The 17006-nt window shown below is 46.0% G+C and overlaps 1 protein-coding gene across 1 annotated transcript in view; it reads left to right on the forward strand.

Annotated features, from left to right (window-relative positions):
* The first annotated feature begins 232 nt into the window (after positions 1-232).
* TM9SF3 (transmembrane 9 superfamily member 3) overlaps positions 233-17006 on the forward strand; it is a 333675-nt gene continuing 316901 nt past the window's right edge. Inside the window, exon 1 of the mRNA XM_085603668.1 lies at positions 233-944. Coding sequence (XP_085459794.1) covers positions 858-944 — 87 coding nt within the window. The 5' untranslated portion in view covers positions 233-857. The remainder of the gene's footprint in view (positions 945-17006) is intronic.

Genomic DNA, 17006 nt, shown 5'->3' on the forward strand with positions numbered 1-17006 from the left:
AAAGGCTATAGCAATACGAAAGCAGCACTTCCTCGCCTCTACAAAATAAACACAATTGCAGCCTGTGGTAGACTTTCTAGTTCGTATATTTAGAGTTTTTTTTTTTTTTAAACAAATTGTAGTCTTTGCTGCATGAAAAAACGTTCATTGGCTTTACTGACTCCCTGAGTTAAGTTAAAACAAGAGGTTCCGTACGATAAAGGACCCTTTTAACTCCGCGAGAAGGATCTTAGTCATAAAGCTCCTCCGTGACGTGAGACGCACCAATCAATCTATGCAGGAGGTGCCTCGGAAGAGAGGAGGCGCTACTGCTTGGAGCCCTCGCCGGGACCCTGACAGAAACAACGCAGGAATTGGTGATACAGTGACTGGAAGAAGCCAGCAGCCCCGGCGCCTCCTTGTCCGACACCTGAGCTCAGGTCTCGGGCCCAGCAGCCCCTGCGGGAGGCGGCGCTGTTCCTGTATCCTGGCCGAGGTGAGGCACTTCCGGCTTACGGGCTCCGTGGCAGTGACGTGGCTCAACCGAGGCGGCAGGGGCAGCGGGAGCCGGGGTCGGGCTGAGCTTAGCGCGGAAGGTCGGGGAAAGGACCAGTTTTTATCGCCGTAAGAAGAGAGGCGCTCGCTGGCAGGAAGGAGAAGCGAACAGGAAGAAGCGCCTCTTGGGCCCACTGCTACCAGAAACCAACCGGAAGCGGCTACGGAGAGCTGTCAGGCAAGGCCGCCGGGGGGAGCAGCAGCCGCCCAGCGGGCAACAGAAGCCTCCTTGAGTTGCAGGAGCCCCAGGCATTTGCAGCAGCTACCCCAGGGGGACAAGGAGTAATCACGGGAGGAAGATCCGGCCTCGGTGTGTACAGGACATGGACCCGTTAAAGATGCGACTGGCGTTACTCCTCCTCTGCGCCTCCCCTCTGCTGCCCGTCCAGGCAGATGAACATGAGCACACGGTGAGTGACACCGGACACAGAGGCCTGCCCTGGAGTAAATACCGAATGTGCGGTTACGGTATATTGAAAGAGTGGGCTAGGGGGTAGTGATACTGCAGTTTACATACCGGCCAATGGTTGGGTTGATAATCCGGGGGGGGGGGGGGGGGAGAGGACGCTATACAATCCTGTATACTGCAAAGTGGGCCATAGTCCGGTCGAAGCTTGCTAGGGATAACAATAATCCCATGTCAGGAAAGCGGGAGGAACAGGGATTGCTTTTCATGTCTCAAGAAATGTCAGTTTGGAGGGGGTGTGGTGGAGGGGGGAGGGAGCGGTGGCTTTCACGGGTCAACTTTTAAGATCTAGGCGGGCAGGAATAACAACTAGTCATACGAGTCGTGAGACTGGTATGGACAAAGTCGCAGTACGTAGGTGATGTGTTAAATGGAGAAACTAAGCCTTGCAGGAGATGTTTAAGGCCTGGACGAAGCGAGCCACAAGCAGAGCGTTCTTGACAGTCACAGATTAAGACCTGTACTGAAGGAATAATGGGGGAAATCAGTTCAGAGCTTTGAGACAATGAACGAGGGTGGCGTGTGGTTGAATCCCGAGGCTACCGAGCTTTTACTAGTCTTGAAACATAGCTGTGAAATTGCCCTGTCTCATGAGTGATTTCCTGCCGGTACGTTTTTTGTTGTTGTTGCTAACAACATCCAGTTTTTCGAGCCTAAAGAGCTGCATATGACTTGCTGTTTCGCTTTAGTGCTGTTAAATAAGAAACCCGGTCTGGTTGCAAGTCACCCGATGACATGGGGCTACTTAACATCATCTGTGTAGGATAGAATTTGTTGAGTGCACGGACACCCAAAGGTGTGAAGACGCTATTGCGGAACAATGGAATCAGTACAAGTGAAGTGGCCAGGAAAGGGGGTACAAAGATGTGAAGAGCAAGGTTGTCAGATGTTTTTTAAAGGCCGTAAAAGAATTCGCATCTGAAATATAGGTATGTATGGTGTTTAATAATTTGGCGGCTGCTACTGAGAAACAGCTACCACCCCATCTAGTCTTACGAAATTTGGGGATCATAAGATTTTTTCACGAAGAGGATCTTCTTTACCTCACTGGAATTTACTATTGAAAAAGCGTATGAGGGGCCATTATGATGGAGGGCCTTAAAATCCAGCCACAAAGCCTTAAAAGCAATGTGTTTTCTGACAGGAAGCCAGTGCAGGGAGCGAATCCCCTCCCTAGCGGCATACCGTTTGGGGGTGTTCAGAATGAGACGAGCTGCTGCATTCTGTACAATGTGAAGTTTGTTCAGGGAGGAACTATTGATGTTCAGATACAAAGCGTTGCAGGCGTTCAGCAGTGAGGTAATCAGGGCAATGATGACTGACTGGTGCAGCTCCGATGGGATGTAGGGGACAACCTTTTTCAGGGTCCTTGTGATGTAGAAGCAAGTGCTGACAGTGCGACTGACCTGAGCATCAAAGCTCAGAGTGTCGTCAAAGATGCCCCTAGGTTTTGGGCTGACCTGACAGCGGGGTGGGGGTGGAGAGGTCTGCAGTCACTGGCAACCAAGTGCTTTACCAGATGGAGTCTTGAGAACCAAGCACTTCAGTCTTGTCTGCATTAATCTTCAGAGAGTTGTCCTTCATTCTGCAGGTAGTTCTGGACATACACAGATTGAACTTTCCCGCCACCCACTGTAGGTCCCTAGAAATGGAGATGATATGCGTGTTGTCAGCTTTTGACAGCACTTGAAAATCAAATGAACTCACCAGGTTAGGCAGAGGGCCCACAAAGAGATTGAAAAGGGTAGGGCTCAGAGATGAGCCCTATGGTAGTCCACAGGGAAGACTGAAGGACTTAGCCTTGAAGCCTCCACAGCTGACAGTTTGAGTCCTGTTGGACAGAAATGAGTGGAGAAGCGGCAAGGCTGTCCCACCGACCTCCACTTGTTGCAGACTCTGAACCATCTGTGCCGGAGAGATGGTATCAAATGCTGCAGAGAGGTCAAGCATTATGAAGCTATGAGGATGACGTTACAGTGGCGTCTCCAATCTTGGTAGGAATGGATTTGAGCCGGGACCTTTAATTTAGCAGTCTAGAAGCAACCTAAACCTAGCCGGGAAGATGTTGTTTGTACTTCTTTTATAGTACCAATTCTAGCATCTGAGGGTAGGTAGTTATGAGCCACGAAGTAAGGCACTCTACAGCATGGGGGTCGATTCACCTAAAGGCCAGGGTTGGTGGAACTGACATCACATACCTTTTACCATAATGACATCACAGAAAGTGATAATGCATGACCCTGATTTTGTTTTTCCCAGGAAGCGTTGCATATTTTTCCAAAGTCACACACAAACTATACCCTGCTTTGCTTTCTTTTGCTTCAAGGGGGTAATCCATGGGTGGTTCATGGGCCTTCCCATGCAACCACCTGTGGGTTTTGATGCAGATCCCTATCTACAAACATTGGTAGACATGAATTTGTGCCAAAATGTTAATACTCCTCAAGGCATGCGTAATGAGGCAAAATATTTGTTTTTCCAACCTTGCATGTGTGCTGCGTTGCACAACACACATACAAATTGGGAAAAGCCCTAAAGCATCGTTTTTGTGTGAAAATGACCCTTTCCAGTACAAAACCTATGCTTCAGATATTGTACACACCATTGATTTGTGGTGGTAGGGTGCATGCGTTGGCACATGGCTGCAAAAGTGCACCAGTGCTCAGTAAGAGAAAAAATGCACCATATTTTAATAGATTAGGTGCATTATTGCTGCTGCGTTGCCTTGTCAAAGAACAGTAAATCTGAGCCTCAATCTCAGTCTCACTAGCTACTTGTCACTTATTTTCACCCGCACACACATTCTTGAAACCTCAAAATGTTTGCTAAAAGACCTATTAGAGAACTTTCTCTGCAATTGCCCCAAGTATTTGGATCTTTCTTCTTCTAGAGATTAGGGCCAGTCCTCCATTCGCTCTTTTAAAAAATGAAGTAAAAACGAGACTACTTGAATAATCTCCTTCCTATCTGAGGTGACTATCCATGCCAATTTGATTTTGTTGCTGGTGTTTTCGCTATGTCTCTTTGTATTTTCTTTTCATTCTGTATATTCTATTTTTGTCCTTGTATATTTGATGCTATTCGTTAGGTTGTACAGCACTCTTGACAACCCAAATTTTGGCCTTGTTCGCTCTTTGTAAAACAAATAAATGAATACAAATAAATTCTCACATGTATAGGCACATTCTCACGCAACTCTTTCACATAAACACATGCTAACCCCAAAGCATGCACACAACGTACATTTAAAGCAATTTTTACTTACCACTGCTTCCACCAAAGGTCTTGTTCCAGCTAAGTGTGTTCCAATTTTTTTATTACACTAATACTGAATAATAGAATATTATTCATTATTAGTATAATGAATAACAAGCAGAAAATCAGGAATGCAGAGCTGCCCCAGTGTTCTTGGCACTTATCTTGCTACCTCTGAGGCCACGGGTCGCAAAGTCTGCGTCAGAGTTCACAGGGACAAGCCAAGGTCATTGCTTCACCCCTAAATGACGTCCATGCTCTACAGTTGTACAGAAATGAGACTGACATGGTGAAGGAGTGAATGAGAGCTGTATTGTGGGATAAAAAATATTAATTGCGGCTCTGTTATAAAATGATAACTTCAGCCTGGATTCTATTAAACAGTTCTTTTGAAATGCTTTTAAATCCTGTTTTCTTCTTTGCCCTCCTCTTCCCATAAACTCTGCAATATTATGGCTGCCGCATGAAATTAAAATACACTTTCCCCATAAGATCAAAAAACAAAGACAATTCTGCCGTGCACCCACCGGCATGGCGCCGCTTCCTGTCCATATAGGCAAGCACTAAAGTGCCCCACAAAGGGGTGGTAAGCACAATATAAATGCTGTAATGCAATAATATTGCTACCTTATTTCAGAAAAACGTTTATTCTGTAAGGGCGTTCATTAAGGTACCTGCTAAATATGAGCCTCCTCCCAATTTGCTGCCCTGCCAACCCCACCACCTTGTTATCGAGATCCCTACTTTTGGAGTCCCTAGTGAATAGGGCTGAGGAGATGTTCCAGCGCGTTCGGATTTCTGTCATGTGCCTGATTCTGACCTTGGAATTTGTTCTTCTCAAAATGACATACCACAGGGCTCACTTAACTACAACAGGGAAACATGGTATTAAAGAATTAACAGTTGTTCCAAAGATCCCCCACATCCCATGTAACAATCCTGCTAAATAGAACATACTTCCTATTCAATTACAAACATAAGCAAGATAAGATAATTTTCCAATTCGATGATATCAGACTAGGGCGAACAGTAAAATGAATATTAAACACTGTCCCTTATATACAGGTTTGATTCATTGCATTCATATAAGTAAACATGAATTCACAGGATGTATAATAAATGATATACAGTGCTGATGGCGTAGTGTGCAATAAGAAATGAGTGGGTGTCCACAGAGGGTATAATAAAGAGTGCCATGCAGAATCATTATGGAGAAGAAAATACTGCATTTATTGTTCTTCAAGGCTCCAAGCAATTTATACTTTGATCCAGTCTAGTGGGGTAAAAGTCAACATTTCACCCCTTAAGACAAAACGTTTGTGGGTGTCATCTGGACAGGTATGTTATGTCATGCTAAAACTATTCATCAGTGATTTTTAGTGTCCGGTTCAGTGGCCAGATGACTGGCAAAATAAAAAGGAAATTCACTTGGTAGGCCAGTGTGTAATATTGGCCTACCGTGTGGTTTGCACTGTCTGTGGTTGTTGCCAACTTAAGTTCTATAGTCCAGTGGCTAAGGAAGTCTGGAATTGTTGTTCTTGCGTCATCTCTTTGCGTCTTCTGACACAGGTGACATGAGTAACTAGTAGTAGTAATGAAAGGATTGCCGAGAGTAAACAGGGTTTGAAGATTGGCAGTAGATGGTTCTCTTCCTTTCTTTCTTATCATTGTCAATAAGTTAAAGTTTGGTTAGTTTAAATTGGCTCCATCGGAAGTAACCTGTAGGGAGCCTAGGCCTACCATGTCCCTTGCATTTGTAGTACATGCAGGAAGCCCTTGCTGGTCATTACCTCTGGTCATCATCTTCTGTCATACACCTACGCAGATACCGTGCAATTGGTGGTACAAATTATTGGTCATAAACCTCACTTTTGATAACCTAATCGCCTTAATCATGAATCTGGACAATTGGTTAATTCAAATATGACTCCATCTGAATCACGTTAAAATCGAGGTTATCCCTTTAGACTTGAGTAATGTTTACCAGGCAGGTGCTTCCATTTCAACTACTTCCTCTCATATTTGAGCATTCAATTACTCTCATGTCTAAAGTCAAAAATGTTCTAGTTTACATCGATGACCGTTTCCCTGATTGTAGAGGTTACGTTTTTTTGTCAGAACTAGGCTATACTTAGCATGAACTATAGGACGTTTGAGCTGCTTTTCACAAGGATGAGGACTATTCTGATAGGGGCATGTTAACTTTGAGAGATTGAGGACTATTCTGATAGGGGCATGTTAACTTTGCGTTAGAATATTTCTTTGTCCTTAACCGAAGTAGAGAAAAAAGGATTGCCCAGTTATAAAAATGCTGAAAAGCAGGGTTCGCCTCGAGCATTGACTGGAAAATAACAAAAAAACAATGTCCTGTTACCGGAGAGCTTTTACTTTGTTACTTGTAGAAGCGAGGTGGTAGTAGTAGTAAAACTTTATTAATGTTTAGAGTCTTTGTCTTAAAACATAAATATTAAAGCCGGTTAAAATTGTACATTTAATGTACCCCCACCTCCAGTTCTTTTATTACAGGCTCAAACGTCTTAACATACCCCAGTACACCAACTCTTGAACACACATTATCCATAAAATCCCTTCTTCCCTAACCCCCCCCCCCCCCCCCTCCCCCCCCCGATCTGAAGTATCCAACTTACAATTCTTTGGCCAAGGCTCCTCACATCACTAACCCTTACATGTTTAAAAAAAAATATATATATAGGGCACACACAACAACAAAATCCAAAGGTATTATTGCGATGATTTATATCATGTCTTATAAAAAGTGGTCTTAAAATCAAGCGGCGAGACCTATTAAAATGTCAACAATCAATTAACAAACATAAACAGCTGATCAAGGGTTACCATGGACCATCTCAGTCGGCGTCTGCCATCAGTGGTATTCACCCTACCGATAAGGGGTTCCACTCTTTCTTTTGCTATCAGTGGACCCCTCATAAGAGCAGTGAGAGGATTATGGTCACTAAATTCACTGACTTCAATAGAGAAGAATCCCACAAAAGACTGCATTACAGTTGTTAACAAAATAAAATCTATAAAAGTTGCCCTACCATTCCCCTTAAATGTTGGGGTATCAAAGCACTTATTCGGGGCCATCAATGCCATCATAGGAGTTAGTTCTAACTCATTAAGCATATCATTGAGGTGTTCCCCCTCAGTTGTGTGCTCAAAATGGAAATTCTCCGAGTCCGGGCAATTAAATTCTGTAATCATTTTAAAAAGAGGGTCTCCACAGGGATGAACATTAAAATCCCCGACCACCATGAGGTTATGAAGACAACCCTTCATGGAGTTACTAATAAAGGAATTCAATGTAACTATCTGACTAGAGTTGGTACTACAATTAGTGGAATTATAAAAATTGACCAGACCGGCCATACAGTTATCTCCATTTAAAACTAAACCAATAATGCCAGTGTGGTTTGTTGTAATTCTCCGAACCTTACAACATAAAACTATAGAGATAAACACAACCAAGCCCCCCTTAGGTCTACCCCTGTTAGTTGCTACTGCCGGTACGTAGTAGGCCTTATACCCTTCCAGGAAGTAATTACAATCGATTGACCAAGTTTCCTGTAGACAGATAACTTGGTACTTTTTAATATACTTGATCCAATTGCAATCCTCCATTTTGGAACCAAGACCCGCGATGTTCCAAGAGATTATATTATTAGAGTTGTTGACGGCCAAAATACATTCCGAACATTCCGTGTCCATTAATCCACGAGTTGCCTGCCCACCGGATACCTCCTGTCAGTCACATAGCTCTAATCCCGAGAGGACATCAAATCTGTTGTGAGTTACAATGTTAAAACCGTTACCTCTCCGTAACCCCACATTATGAACATATTCCTCATTGGGAGGCAGTGACTGTGAGGGTATACGTGATCTAAATGGGCCAGGGGTTGGTGGATTTCTAATAAAATGGGAATAAAAAAACCCCAGTGCGCGTATACAAATACTATTAGGAGTGTTGGCCAATGCAGCAGCTCTGAGTAGAACTGTAGCAGCATGCTGAGGATGCCTAAAATTAATGATAATGCAGTCACCATTTGTTGTCTTGCTAGATGATCCAATCCAGCTCACCCTTCTTGTTGTTAATATTTGATCTGCATACTTAACGGGAAACCCACAATTCTTGTTAAGCCAGAAAACCGTCCTATTCTTTAAAGAGTCATGATTTTCTTCAGGCACCTGATATGCTTGGGGCTGAATGGGTGGGACATTTATAAGTACAGCCACGTAAGGTGCGCAATCAGGAGGAAGATTTACATGACGATTTTTCTTTATGTGGCTATGGGGCAAATTTCCCTCGAGATCTCGTATTAATGGTATTCTGCATTGTTAATGTCGTGGGATCCGGTAAGACAGGATCAACAACAACCACTGTATTCTGTGTGTTAATCTGCCTGTTTAATGGAATATTGGATACACTTCCTTTTGATGATCCCGGGTCATCCACAGTTGGTCTATTATTTGCTGCATCTGATTTACCTGATACCCCAGCCAGGTGGGATTTTAACAGGCCACCTAGTCTTTCTACTTCTAAGGCCATAGTATCTAATTTGGCTAGCAATGGTTGCATCAACTCTACAATTTTTGCCTCTAATTTTCCCTCCAGTGAGTGAAATAGAAGTGTTAATGGTTCAGGGGCGATATTAGAACTCAATCCGCCCATGCCACTACCCTCTCCTAGATTCTTTTGCAGTCCCCCACTGTTAGAGACTCTATTGCCCCTCCCGGTTTTACTCTTGCAATAATTGCCCACGCGCTTAGCTTGCACCTTCCTGCACAGTCTCATTGGTCTTTGCTGGGGCGATAGGGGTGATAAGGGTGATGACTCTTCCTCTGTTAGTTCAGATGCAACTTCAGGGTCATCTGCAATCTGATCTATGTGTGTTTGTGCTGCAATGATTACAGCAGCCCCGCTTCCCCCGTCCAGTCCATCTATAGGAGCTGTGACTATCAAAGGAGACGGTAATTCAGCACACACGGCAGAATCATTACCTCGCCCTAGGGAAGCTCTACGGGTGTTGTTAATTTGGGTCACCTTTTGCACCAGATAGTTATCCATAGAACCAGCCCTCTTGGTGGGTTTATTCGTCTTGACCTTAGACATATTAACAACCCTAACAGTAATCCTTGGAACCAGGCACGTTTTTACCGGGGACTATACAACCGGCTAACTTCACTTAGACCCTGCGGATAACCACGTTACACAACAAAGTATAGTGACTACACAGGGTCTGTCTCACATACGTACAGAGTCCGTGGCCCAGTCCAGTCTCTTCTGTCCTCAGAGGGCCCGCCCTTTGCCCGGGCTTAGCCCGGCGCCGCCCGCGCGCGTCCCGCGACGCGGATAGAGCCGTGATCTTTTAAGTGCCTCCGGGCGCGTAGATGACGTCAGCGGGCGCTAGGGAGGCTGGGAGCTGTAGTCTCCCCCTGCTCACGGCCGCGAGATGAAGTGGCGGCAGCAGGGGAGACACACAGCGTGTGGAGCCCAGGGACAGCGGCGATAGCGCAACAGGACAGGGCAGCAACAGTGAAGTCCAACAGGTACGTGGGCCAAGCCTCTGAAACTGATTCCCGCTCCACCGAGGGAGCCGTGATCTTTTAAGCGCCTCCGGGCGCGTAGATGACGTCAGCGGGCGCTAGGGAGGCTGGGAGCTGTAGTCTCCCCCTGCTCACGGCCGCGAGATGAAGTGGCGGCAGCAGGGGAGACACACAGCGTGTGGAGCCCAGGGACAGCGGCGATAGCGCAACAGGACAGGGCAGCAACAGTGAAGTCCACCAGGTACGTGGGCCAAGCCTCTGAAACTGATTCCCGCTCCACCGAGGGAGCCGTGATCTTTTAAGCGCCTCCGGGCGCGTAGATGACGTCAGCGGGCGCTAGGGAGGCTGGGAGCTGTAGTCTCCCCCTGCTCACGGCCGCGAGATGAAGTGGCGGCAGCAGGGGAGACACACAGCGTGTGGAGCCCAGGGACAGCGGCGATAGCGCAACAGGACAGGGCAGCAACAGTGAAGTCCAACAGGTACGTGGGCCAAGCCTCTGAAACTGATTCCCGCTCCACCGAGGGAGCCGTGATCTTTTAAGCGCCTCCGGGCGCGTAGATGACGTCAGCGGGCGCTAGGGAGGCTGGGAGCTGTAGTCTCCCCCTGCTCACGGCCGCGAGATGAAGTGGCGGCAGCAGGGGAGACACACAGCGTGTGGAGCCCAGGGACAGCGGCGATAGCGCAACAGGACAGGGCAGCAACAGTGAAGTCCAACAGGTACGTGGGCCAAGCCTCTGAAACTGATTCCCGCTCCACCGAGGGAGCCGTGATCTTTTAAGCGCCTCCGGGCGCGTAGATGACGTCAGCGGGCGCTAGGGAGGCTGGGAGCTGTAGTCTCCCCCTGCTCACGGCCGCGAGATGAAGTGGCGGCAGCAGGGGAGACACACAGCGTGTGGAGCCCAGGGACAGCGGCGATAGCGCAACAGGACAGGGCAGCAACAGTGAAGTCCACCAGGTACGTGGGCCAAGCCTCTGAAACTGATTCCCGCTCCACCGAGGGAGCCGTGATCTTTTAAGCGCCTCCGGGCGCGTAGATGACGTCAGCGGGCGCTAGGGAGGCTGGGAGCTGTAGTCTCCCCCTGCTCACGGCCGCGAGATGAAGTGGCGGCAGCAGGGGAGACACACAGCGTGTGGAGCCCAGGGACAGCGGCGATAGCGCAACAGGACAGGGCAGCAACAGTGAAGTCCAACAGGTACGTGGGCCAAGCCTCTGAAACTGATTCCCGCTCCACCGAGGGAGCCGTGATCTTTTAAGCGCCTCCGGGCGCGTAGATGACGTCAGCGGGCGCTAGGGAGGCTGGGAGCTGTAGTCTCCCCCTGCTCACGGCCGCGAGATGAAGTGGCGGCAGCAGGGGAGACACACAGCGTGTGGAGCCCAGGGACAGCGGCGATAGCGCAACAGGACAGGGCAGCAACAGTGAAGTCCAACAGGTACGTGGGCCAAGCCTCTGAAACTGATTCCCCAAACATAAACATTTTGGAACCTCAAACCACATGTACAGTTATGCTCCGCTTCCAGAAAAACGTAACATTTCTTAGCCCTTAAATATCGGACATGCAAAGCTATCTGGAATTTTAATAGTAATAAACATAAATGGGCACCTGGAAGTGCTTATATGTGCGGGAATGCCTTTCTGTTTTCCCAAGATTCTAACATATACTTTGCAGAAGGTCTGTTCCCTACATACTCCGTATCAGCCAATCTAGACTCCCTTCCACTGGCCCTGTTAAATTCGGCTTTCGAAAGGTGGGAGGCCGCAGTTAGCTTAAATTTCTCAATTTGTGAGGGCCCCCACAATGGTATCTAACCTATTTCTGACCTGCACCGCCCATCTTAACTCACTCCTTCCTTTTTCAGCAGTGCATAGAATGGATATCTTCTGCACCTTCCAGGACCAAAGTGTTGTATCTTCCCCCTTTTCCCTCCCTTTTGGTATTTTCCATCCACCCCCGCATTCCTCTCACCTTGGTATCTTCTGAAGCTTACAGTGGAATGTTGACAATCTGCTTGTCAGTTAGAGAGCGGTTGGCCTGAATAAAGAAGTGTTACCTATGCTCGGCTCTTGTTACTTCATTACACTGGCGACGATCCTGTGGAGGGGGCAGATCAGGCCAACTCCCCTTTTCATTTGCTCTCAAATACCAGGAACAGCGGTGATATTCGTGAATTTACTGTGCTGGACCAGGGGCTCCCTGCGCTACTGCCACACGTCTTCCTAAGGCTACTGACGGCTGGAAGTATTTCACGTCAGTGTCTCGTTCTGCATACGACGTGGGAGAATTTTTATGTCAGTTTCTCCGACCTGCTACGCCTCCTCACGCCCACAAGCGGGCGGAGTTACAGGGTCTGGCTGGTGAATCGTCTGCTGGGAGGAATTCACGTCAGTGTCTCGATCGGTATTCGACGTGGAAGAATTTTTCCTGTCAGTTCCTTCGACCTGCTACGCCTCCTCACGCCCACAAGCGGGCGGAGTTACAGGGTCTGGTTGGTGAATTCGTCTGCCTTGCTTTTCACGCCCTCGGGGGCGGTCACTTTGAGGCAGCTTCCGCGTTTACAAGAAAAAGGCTGGCTGAGGTGTAGTTACGCCTCCTTCGTCACCCTGGGCGAGGTTCACGCGGCATCTCAGGTGATTGTAGTGGGCTACGGAGGTGTCTGGCGGCGGAATCCTGCAGCGTTACCACACGGTAGGCACTCTTCTCTTCTGAGGTGTCCTTACGGTGTGCTGGAACTTCGCGTCTTTGCAGGATCCTGTTTGCAGCACTCGGTGATGTTCCTCTGCAACTGACGCCTCGTTATTCACAGGGTTCTGTTCGGAGCAATTCTTCTCGTTCTGGTAGGATTGATATTGTATACGCTGTCAGCGGCTTCCTTCCTGCGAGGAGTCTACGCTTCCTGCTATTTTTTTGTTTTTGTTTTTGGCCATATTATCTTACTGTGACAATTTATTCTTCTGGCCTGTTACTTTAAGTTAGGGGTAAACTTCTACCTCACTCCGCCAGAGAATTCATAGTCTCTCAGAACCATTTCTGGTTGGCCCTGTCTGTATTTTCCCCACAGTGTTTTGCATAACGTACCTAGGAGTGGTGGATGATTCCGTAATTGGAAATTACATAAACTCTTCACTAGCTGTGAACTATATTACTACATTCATTATACTGGTCATTGCGTATTATACATATTAGTGATTTAAGTTTATGCTATAGTTTGTTATTCGATGCACTAGTTCATGCAAGTATTGTGGGGAGTCATTTTAAACCTTGAGGAGAGCGTTGTGGGCAACAGTGGTGGTTGGATTCCTGTGCCACTGTGTTTTCGTTTGCATTTTTTTTTTTTTTTTTTTTTTTTGGTAAAACATGGGCACGCCAGGCATTTGCCAACCACCTTCCTTCCTAAATGACTGTGGAGATCCAGAGATCCATTGGAAGGAATGGACTAAACTATTTGAGTCCTATTTAATTGCTATGGGGGGAGAAAGGTTTTCCGCCTTAAGGAAACAACATCTTCTCTTGCACAATATTGGTGTTCATGGGCGAAAAGTGTATGAAACTCTGCCAGAACCTGAGTTGGAGGAAGAAGATGATTTAGATGTGTATGACATAACTATGTTAAAGTTAGGTAATCATTTTGGGGACAAAATTAATGTGGTCCTTGAACGTCATAAATTTTTCAGTAGGTCCCAAATGAGTCTGTTAAGAATTATATTGCTGTTTTGAGAGGGCTAACTCAAAGGTGCGATTTTGGGGAACTAAATGATTCGCTCATTCGCGACCAGTTGGTCAGATGTACAAGTAACAGTAGAATTCAAGAGAAGTTGCTATCCAAAAATCCATCCTTAGAGGAGGCCATTTCTATAGCTCAGTCTATTGAACACACTGCCAAATGTATGAAGGAAATCAAAATAAATGAGGAAGTAGTAGCAGCAGTTCAGGTTGATGGGCCTAGCAAGAATCCTCCTAAAGTCAGACAAAAAGGAGAGGCTTCTGTGAAATGGCCAAAAGATCAACATGATTTCAAATGTTATAGATGCGGCAGTAGTAATCACCTAGCTAATAATCCATTGTGCACAGCTCGCAATGCTCATTGCAAAAAATGTAACAGAAGGGGACATTTAGCTAGAGTGTGCAGGGACAGCGAACCTAGTCAAGTCAAAGTCATCAGTGCATCCAGTGAGGATCAACTTAGTTATGTGTTCCAAGTAAGGAGTTTGGTGGAAAGGAATGGTAATGAATACCCTAAATGCGATGTAGTCATAAATAGTGAATCTTTTGAAATGTTTGCAGACTCCTGCTCGCCTTTTACCTTGTTAAATGTGAATGATTTCAGGAAAATAGGGAAAGAGCATGGCATGGTCATATCTACACCTGACATTTCACCCCATGGCTATACCAGAGACCCTATTCCATTAGTGGGAATGGTGGAGACACAAATTCATTTTAAAGGTAGGTCCACTATGGGTAAAGTCTATCTGGTTAGCTCAGGATCCAATCTTCTAGGGTGGCGTCACCAGAGGGAACTGGGCATTATCCTTGATCCTAATAGCAGGGAACAGGTCAAATTAATCAATGAAGCCATTGAACAGTCACCCCTCTGTAATGAATTCCCAAATCTTTTCTCTGAGAACCTGGGATTACTTAAACACTATCAGCATAAGATAAAAATTAAGCAAGGAGCTAAACCTGTGGTGCATAAAACCCGTCAAGTTCCTTTGCTCCTAAGACAACCATTGAAAGAGGAACTTGACAAGTTGTGCCAACTAGGCGTCATCTATCCCATTGAGGCATCAGAGTGGGTATCCCCTATTGTCATAGCTTCCAAGGCCAACGGACAGGGAATTAGTCTTTGTATTGACTTACGCAGCCTTAATGAAAACATTTGGGTGGAACGGTTCCCTCTTCCAAACATTAATGAAATGTTATGCACCATGGGTAAAGCCAAATTCTTTTCAGTAATAGATCTTTCCATGGCGTATTATCAAGTTGATCTCCACCCGGAATCTAGGCCACTAACAGCATTTGCCACGCCTTTTGGCACCTACATGTTTGGAAGGATGCCGTTCGGTCTGGCTTCGGCGGCGGCTGTCTTCCAAAAAATGATGCAAAGGGTACTAGAAGGAATTCCCAACTGTATGTGTTTCCAAGATGATGTGTTAGTTTATGGTGCAGATGGAAATGAACATGACTCTATATTTAGGGAAGTGTGTACTAGACTAACTAAAGCAGGTCTTACTGTGAGAAAAGAAAAATGCAAAATCAAAGTCACGGAAGTAGATTATTTGGGCCACAATCTGTCATTTGAAGGAATAAAACCCAAACTCAGTCTGGTTCAGGCAGTCGAGAACGCACCTGTACCAACGAACAAGGAAGAGCTAAAGTCCTTCTTAGGCCTGGTAGAGTACATGGCTAAATTCATTCCCAATTTTGCAGAAAAATGTGATTCATTAAGAGAATTGTTAAAAAAAAATTGTGAATTCAAATGGGAAGAAAAACATTCTGTCTCCATAAATAATCTGAGAAAAGAAATTATCAGCTCACGTGCTCTGGGCCCTTTTGACCATAGGAAGAAGACCATTTTATGCACTGATGCATCCAACAAAGGTCTCGGGGCCACTCTATTACAGAAAGGAGACGGTACGGAATCCATCATAGCTTTCGCTTCACGCACCTTAAGTCAACCTGAACGGAATTATTCCGTAATTGAGAGGGAAGCCTTGGCATGCTACTGGGCCATCAGCCATTTTAAGTTTTTTCTCTGGGGAAGCTCTTTCACGGTCCGTACGGATCACAAACCCCTAACGCACATTTTTTCATCTAAAAAAGTAAGTTGTGAGTCCCCCAGGATAGCTAAATGGGTCTTGGGGCTGGAGAAATATAACTTTCGCATTGAATACCTTCCTGGTCAGGACAATGTCCTTGCGGACTATTTATCCAGGTCTCCCATTACAAGCAATGTTGAGGAAGACCCCCTAGACACTCCTATTTTTTCTGTTCTTTTACCCTCTTTTACTGAGGAGGAATGGAATGAGGGAATGGAGAAAGATTCTAACATGGAGACACTTAAAAGATACATCATAAATGGGTGGCCGGGAAAATGTAGCGATGTTACGGAGAGCTTAAAGGGATTCTGGGAAGTTAGAAATGAGTTGAACATCCAGAGTAACAAAATCTATCGTAATTCCAAAATTGTGCCACCTGAAGCACTCAGAGACAGGATAATAGATCTGGCACACGAAGGCCACTTAGGGAGAAGTTTCACTAAAACAAAAGTGAGGAACAGTTTCTGGTTCCCTAAGATGGACTCTAGGGTAGAATGGAAGGTCAAGGACTGCTGTAATTGTGCCAAAAGCGACAAAGTAAAATCTACTCATAAGGTTCCCCTTTCCCCTGTGGAGGTACCTACTGTTCCATGGACAAAACTGGCTGTGGACATAATTGGCCCAATGGATACTCTAGGTCCCCAAAGGAGATTCATGTTTGTTCTGGTAGATTATACTTCCCACTGGGTCAATATCAAATTCACTTCTTCCACTACAACTAAGAACCTCATTGCCTTCTTAAGTTCAGTGTTTTGTTATGAAGGAGTACCATCCACTCTGGTGACTGATAATGGGGTACAATTTACTTCGGAGGAAATGTTAGTCTTTTTGAAGAACCATAACATCAAGCATGAGAAAACGGCTCTCTACTGTCCCAAGGCCAATGGACTAGTGGAGAGGATGAACCGTTTGATCAAAGAACATATACAACTGGCCATGTCTAATGGGTTCAATGTAGACAATTCCCTGAGAGACTGCTTGTGGGCTTACCACACGGCACCCAATTTGGTGACGGGTATTTCTCCTTTTGTGGTGTTGAGAGGGAGAGAACCTGGAACAAAGTTGTTCCCCCTTTGGCTTGAAGGGGGCAAGACGGTTGTCTACGACAGAACAAAAAGTCAGGCAAAAGTGCAGCAACATCAATCCCGCTGTAAAGGATGGTATGACAAGAAATATGGTGTGAAGGATTTAAAAGTTAACACCAACGATGATGCAGTGATAAAGAAACCCACTAGGGTACAATTGGGTCAGAGCAAATTCTTCCCTCCTCAAAAGATAATGAGCAAAGGGAGAAATGTGGTGGAATGTGAAAATGGTCAGGTATGGAGTGGGGATAGAGTTGCTGTGTAATATTCCGTGCTTTTGTCATTGTT

The sequence above is a fragment of the Triturus cristatus genome, chromosome 1_2, assembly GCF_964204655.1.
Source record: "Triturus cristatus chromosome 1_2, aTriCri1.1, whole genome shotgun sequence".
Classification (NCBI taxonomy): Eukaryota; Metazoa; Chordata; class Amphibia; order Caudata; family Salamandridae; genus Triturus; species Triturus cristatus.